Below are 6,815 nucleotides of genomic sequence, written 5' to 3'. Positions count from 1 at the left end.
AAAGAGGGGAGGAAAAAAAAAAAGACAGAGAGAAAGAAAGAAAGAAAAGGCGGCGCGGGAGGGGAGCGGGGGGCGGGCCGGGGGCGGGGGGCCCAGCCATATGGATGTGATTTCTCCGCTCCGAGGCAGACAGGCCGCTCAGCAGCGCTCGGCGCCCGCCCGCCGCCCGCCCGGCCTCAGGCTGCCTCCCTCCCTCCGCCCTCCCTCTCTCCATTGCGCCGGTTCGTTCTCTCGCTCGCCCTCGGCGGATGGGCCCCGCGTCGGGCTCCGGGGCCTCGGGCCGCCCGGACGCCGGGGTCCCCTAGGCCGGGGCGTGGGCGGGGCGGCCCGGCCTGACGCAGCTCTGCACCCTCCAACCATCACCAGGGCCGGCGGCGGCTGCCCCGAGGGACGCGGCCCTAGGCGGTGGCGATGGGGGCCGCCCGGATCGCACCCAGCCTGGCGCTCCTACTCTGCTGCCCGGTGCTCAGCTCCGCATATGCGCTGGTAAGTCTCTCTTGGTCCACACTCCAACACAGGACTCTTGGAATTGCTTTGGGGTTCCTGGGACGAGTGTAGGCGCCAATTCTTGGGTTCTCCTAATAGTCTGAACGTTGGGATGGGACCTCCGCCCCCCCACCATGAACCTGGAACCCTGGTGCCTGCTCTCTTTGGGGTGTCTTACCGTAGGTTCCAGATGCCTGAAGTTTCCCCACTTCTGAAGACTTGGCTTGGGGTCCTGGGTCTGGAAACCTGTGGTTGGAGTTCCCCTACACCATGCTTCTGTGAGCATATTGCTCTGGTCGTATGTATCTTTTTCAGTGGTAACAGTGCGATTCGGCGGGCTCTGGGTGTGGAGTCCCACAGACTGCGCTGGGGGAGACCTCCGTTTTCGCAAGTTTTGTTTGCACCCAGTGCCCAAAGCTGTGTGCAAGAAGTCAGAAATCACTGAGACTGAGGGTAGGGATTTAGAGCCCCCTCTAGTTCTCAGGATCTTACAGATGTGTGCATCTGTATGCACGAATGGGACCGCTTTACCCAAAGTGGAAGTAGGTTTGCCCAGGGAGGTGGGTGTGGTACGGAGGTCCCCTGAAAGACACTGATCTCATAGTACACCTTGCAGAAGATATGTGCTGTGGGACATTCTTATGAGTGTGCTGATCTTTGGGGGGAGGTATTGTGCGTGGTCTGAGAGTGAATACCAATACAGAATGGTAGAGAGGGCTAGACAGACAAAGAAAGGGGTTAGGATGAGAGCTCTGGACCGCAGCGGGGAGAGGTTCAGAAGAGCAGACAAACAGAGAGCTGGAATGTGACCTCATCTTGGGCTAGGGTCTGGGAGCTGTTTCTCAGAGAGGAAAGACTTTCAGTCCTCTCATTTCCTTAGTGGTCCCATCCCAAGTGCCTAACCTATTCTTGAATCGGCTCCTGTGCCTGACTCTAAGGTCTTGTTTCCCTTGGGCACTCCAACCTTGACCAAGGTCCAGACGGAGTAGCTTCCTTCACAGGACAGTGTCACATTCGAGGACACAGGAGCTCTGGGGCTCCTCCAGCTCAGCCTGCAGCTTGTGTGACCTCCGACTGTCTTTCTCCACACCTCGGTTGTCCATCTGTGAACAGAGAGCACCAGAGGAGCATTTGCCCGATAGACACCCTTTGCAGTGTGTCCTCCTCCTGTGCCCATACCCTCAATTCTAGACCAGCAAAGGGCAACCAAAGCCAGAGACTGTTCAGGAGGTGCTCCCAACACGGGGAAGGGGGCTATCTGCTGAGCTGCCCTTGGTGACTTCCCTGTGTGAACACATACATGTGCATGTGGCTGTTGGGTACGGTATCCTGAATGTGTGCCTGAATGCTTTATGGGCATCTGAGTCAATCCGTAGGGTTGTGTGTACTCAAGTTCACATGTGCTTGAAGCTGTGGATTCACACAGGAGGGAAGCACAGCTGTATACGCATGTGCGTGCATGCACGTGTGCACCCTATGGGTATGCACACGGGTCTATTGTTTGCTCATTTGTATTCAACAAATGCCTCTGAGTTTTCTGTTTGTCGGTCCGTTGTTCTAAGATCAGCTAGTTAAGTCGTACCCACAATCCTCTGAGAAATGTCCTTTTCCTATTTTGTTTTTTTATCTCATCCAGATCCACAGTCACTATAGCCATTGTCTCTTATGATAACCAAGTGTCAAGCCCTGCACTTTACGTGTGGTGGAATGGACCCCCTAGGGCCCCATAGTTCTTTTTAGGGAAGTGGACATATATGCAGAGAACTGCCTGGTTTAGAAGGGTCCTAGGCTGAAGGCAGAAAGACAGAGGCCAGTGTGGCTATACAGGGACCATGCCCTGACATTGGGCCATCTCCTGCTTCAGGTCTAAGGGGTGTAGAGTCCAAGGGATGGGGTCAGGGGTATAGTCCAAGGAACGGGGGCTTGGCCAACTCACTCACCCACCAACCTGTGGGATCCCTGGGCTCAGCTGGGGTCAGCAAACACCTGGCAACCTGCTCAGTTGCCTTCCTAAGCGCAGGGGCTCCTGCCCTGTCCAGATGTATGACAGGTACAGACAAACGCCATCCATCTCAGCTGTCAGCAAACTTACATTACCAGGCAACATGCTCAGCCAGATCCAAGTCCAGGCTCCTCTCTCCCGTGGCCTTGGTTGGGGCGCCAAAGAGCATCCTACTGGGGGGCACTGGCCACAGCTGGACTCACCTGGTCCTCACAAAGAAGAGTAGCCTGAAAGGAGTGAAGCTTAGAGGAGGGGATAGGCCCTCAGCTTATGAGCAGGCAGAAGGGCGGCTTTGTCCCCTGAGATTCCTTACCTTTAGGCTGCCCTAGAGAACCCTCAGCTCACATCGAAGTGAAGAAGCTGAAGCCAAGGAAGCTGGTGCTCAGCAGGGAGCGGGGCCTGGGTGTGGGCTGGGACCCTTGGATAGGGCTCCCCAGAGCAAGCGTGGTCTCTTAGGCTAGCTGTGCAAGCAACGTTTCCTGCAATTTTTTTTTTAAACATTTGTTACTTGTGTGTGTGTGTGTGTGTGTGTGTGCCTACGTGTGTTTACGGGAGTGAGTTCTTTCCCTACCATGTAGGTTTCAGGTATTGAATTCAGATGGCAAGTACTTTACCGGAGAAGCCATCTTGCTAGCCCAAAGGGGTTTGATTTTAAAAATAAGAAAGACTCATGGCTTTCCGTGGAGTCTTGAGCTAGAACCCGCCGTATATGTTTTCCCGCCCATTCTCCTAGCCACTTTATGGGGAAATGACCTTGAGGCTCACCTTGTAAAGCTGGAGTGGTGAGATGAGATCTGAGCCACTTGAACCCAGGACTTCCGATTTCCACAGGGGACTCTCTTCTAGGTGAGGTGAGAGCAAACTCTGGCCAAGAGGTCCCTATGTGTCACCTTGAGCTTTCCTCTTTACAAATGAAACCTCTGTTGCTTTACCTTTTTAGTTGTTTATTTCATGGCTAATACACGAGCACATTTTTATAATTGTTTTAGTATTATTTTAATCTCTGTATATATGTATGTATATGTGTGCGTGTGTATGAGTATAGGTGTGGGTGTGGGGCGCTCTGAAGGTCTAAGGATAGCCCTGATGTTGTCCTCACCTTCCACCTTCCTTGAGACAGGGTCACCAGGTTCTCAGGCTCCCGAGGACTCTCTGGTTCCTCTTTATGTGGGTTTGGGGATCTGAACCCTGCTTCTCACTGTGAGCAACAAGGAGCATTCCCACTGAGCCATCTCCCCAGCTCAAGAGTTCAAATGATGCATACAGATCAAACAGAAATCATCCGTGGGCACTGCCATCCCCTTTGTAGAGACAGGCACTCTGACAGTTTGGGGAGGGTCCTCTATCTCTTTCCCTGTGCTTCACATGGCACCTCTTGGTATGCATAGGCAAAAGAATGTTGTGCCTCTCCGTCTTCTTTGTTTTTAAATAAGTACCCCGAGTTTTTCCATGGGGCTGTATGACACATGCATGCACCATTTTACCGAAAGATGTATCTTTATGTTTGCGAGTGTAAGTCTTTTAGAATATATCTTATGTTTTGTTTTAAGGGTTTGTATGTTCTCATGGGGTCTGTGCATGCATGCAATGCTTGACGAGGCCAGAGAGGGCGTTGGGGCCCTTGGAGCTGGGCTTCCAGGCTGTTTGAAGCCACCTGAAGTGGATTCTGGGAACAGAACTTGGGTCTTCTTAACCACAGAGCCATCTCTCCAGCCTCCAAATCCTTTTGTTGTTGTTGTTGTTCTTGTTAATTTATTGTATGTTTTCTGTTCTGCCTGCATGTCTGTGCGTCGTATGCATGCAGTATCTGAGGAGGCCAGAAGAGGGCGTCAGCTCCTCTGGAACTGGAATTACAGGCAGTTATGAGACACTTATGGGTGTAGGGAATTGAACCTGGGTCCTCTGGTAGAACTGCTAGTGCTTTTAAACAGAGAGCCGTCTCTCTGTATAGTGCTCTACACAGGATTAAAAAGTGCAAACTATAAAGTACAAACTTCTTTAAACATCGATGACCATCCGAATGCACATTCGGATCCTTTCTCAATAGTTTTCTCATCCTCTCTCTCTGTCTCTTTTTCTCTCTGTGTGTATATGTGTGCATGTGTGTGTGCGTGCATGTGGGTGCGTGTGTGTGTGTGTGTGCATGTGTGTGTGCATGTGTGTACATGTGTGTGGGCATGTGTGTGTGTGTGTGTGTGTGCATGTGTGTGTGTGTGCGTGTGAGAGAAGTTCCAGATGGTAGAAGAGAAGCTCCTTGAAATGCCCTCTCAGTTCACCACGTGACTGTTTCCTGGTAGGATATTTCTAGAATTTGTCTTTGCTGGGTCTGAGAACATGCACATTTTTTATTTTAATAGGCATAGCCAAATTGCCCTCTAAAAGCTGTGCTGGTTTATGCTCACCAGGACTGACCACAGGGCCCTCTCCCTGCTGGGCTGTTTCACAGGATGTGATGAGGGCCCTTTTGTTTCATCTCAGCATTTTGATAGGTGAAAACAACGGTGTTTCCGGTAATTTTAATTTACCCTCTGTCAATGATTTTCGGACCTGATACTTATTTATTCTCCATCTGCCCAGAGAGCTCTCTCAGAGCCATTACCCATCTTTCTGTGGGTTATTTATCTTACGTGTATTGATCTGTCGAAGCTTTTTATATCACCTGCCTTAAACACATCCTCTCCCCCACCCCAACTCCCAGAACTGCCTGAGCACAGAGCAGTGGAGGGGGGCATGGGCCCCCCTGGGAACTTGGGTTTTCTTCGGAATGTTTTAATGAGGCGTCAAGCAGCCTCCCCCAGATTCCTGTTGTGGGCCTTCTGGGGACACTCCCTGGTCCGGCTACCACATCAGGAAGGCAGCTATTTCAGAGAGCCCCAGGAAAAATAAAAGGTACGGTGGGGTTTTTGCAAAACCTTGAAAACTTCTTTAAGGTTACTAGGAGAGGGCAGAGTTTGCTCAGGTATGGAGACATTGGAGACCCCCAAGCTCCCTAGGACCCCAGCTCCAGGGCAGCCTTGTGCCCATGCTGAGCCCTGTGGGTTGCCATTCTGCTGACTAGGCTAGTGTTAGGTTAGCCATCCCATGCTTCTGGGCCTTGGTCTTCCTGCCTAGCTCAGGTAGAGGCTGCCCGTGAAGATCCACCCTGTCCTAGGAGCCAACTCTGCCATCCCAGGCTCCATCCCACCGCCTGCCCCAAAGGCGGCCACGCTGGCTGGCTGGCTGGCTGGCTGGCTGGCTGGCTGGGATGAGAGGCGTCACAGAGCCTCCCCCCCCAACCCCTCCCAGCCCCAAACACAGGCAGCCTGTTCAGGAAGGCCTGGCAAGGGGGAGGAAAGTCAGCACTTGTCAGAGGTGGCGGGGCAGGATGAGGAGCCCGTCCTAGCCTGCTGTGGCCAGCCACATGGACAGAGGGCAGCAAGGGACAAGAGAACCATCCCCGGCCAGCCTGCATGGGTCATCGAGAGGTGCCAATGTGGGTCCCCGTAGTAGAACCTGGTGAAAGGGTGCAGGAAGGCCAGAGGGTCACAAGAGGACCTCCTGAGAGGCAACGATTTCCGTCTAAGTTTGCCGGAGGCTTTCACGGCTTTGCTTAACACCAAGGCCTGATTGTCCTCTGCCCAGCTAGAGAGATCAGCCTCATTCCAACATCAGGGCTGCTACTGCCTCTGCTGTCACCTCACCCCTGCATCAGCTCCCTTTATGGATGCTCGCTCGCTCGCTGTGGCCAGGGTTACGCTCCAGGATGCTAGAGACATGGTGTCATGGCTAGTGCCTCAGGTGCATGTTTCCTTTGCTCCAAGACCGTTGCTTTGGGTAAAGTACGCCTTGGCTCCGCACCTGGCCCTCTCCTTCCAACTATTCTCTAGGCCTCAGTCTCCCTTTTGTAAAATGGGTATGTCATAGAAGTGAGGTTAACAAGAATATCAGCCGGGCCAGGCAGTGGTAGCACACGCCTTTAATCCCAGTACTTGGGAGGCCAGTCTGGTCTACAGAGTGAGTTCCAGCACAGCTAGGGCTACACAGAGAAATCCTGTCTTGAAACAAACAAACAAAAACAAACAAAACAAGAGTGTCAGCAGACACAGAGGGTCTTGTGGGACAGGAGCGTCCAGGGTTGAACATCAGAGATGTCTGCCTTCTCCAGTGGCAGGAAGGAAGTGAAGCACACTGTCCCTTAAGGGACCAGGCTGACCCTGGCAAGGGGGTGGCTGCTGTGACCCAAGAGGGCATCCTGCTAAGAAAATATTATGCGCCGGGCAGTGGGAGGCAGAGGTAGGAGGATTTCTGAGTTCGAGGCCAGCCTGGTCTACAGAGTGAGTTCCAGGAC

The 6,815-nt window shown here is 52.8% G+C and overlaps 1 protein-coding gene across 4 annotated transcripts in view; it reads left to right on the top strand.

Moving 5' to 3' along the window:
* The window catches only part of Pth1r (parathyroid hormone 1 receptor), a 22,396-nt gene that overhangs the window by 1,030 nt on the left and 14,551 nt on the right, over positions 1–6,815 (top strand). The window contains exon 2 of one of the 4 annotated variants that reach the window (XM_031344425.1): positions 367–486. In XM_031344425.1, the coding sequence (XP_031200285.1) occupies positions 412–486 (75 nt within the window). In that variant the 5' untranslated portion in view covers positions 367–411. Of the gene's footprint in view, positions 1–106; positions 487–550; positions 785–5,321; positions 5,378–6,815 lie in introns of those variants that run through there. The other 3 variants (XM_031344427.1, XM_031344424.1, XM_031344428.1) reach the window with 3 other exon arrangements.

This window comes from Mastomys coucha, unplaced genomic scaffold, assembly GCF_008632895.1.
Source record: "Mastomys coucha isolate ucsf_1 unplaced genomic scaffold, UCSF_Mcou_1 pScaffold23, whole genome shotgun sequence".
Lineage (NCBI taxonomy): Eukaryota > Metazoa > Chordata > Mammalia > Rodentia > Muridae > Mastomys > Mastomys coucha.
This window is presented reverse-complemented; position numbering and strand designations above follow the sequence as displayed.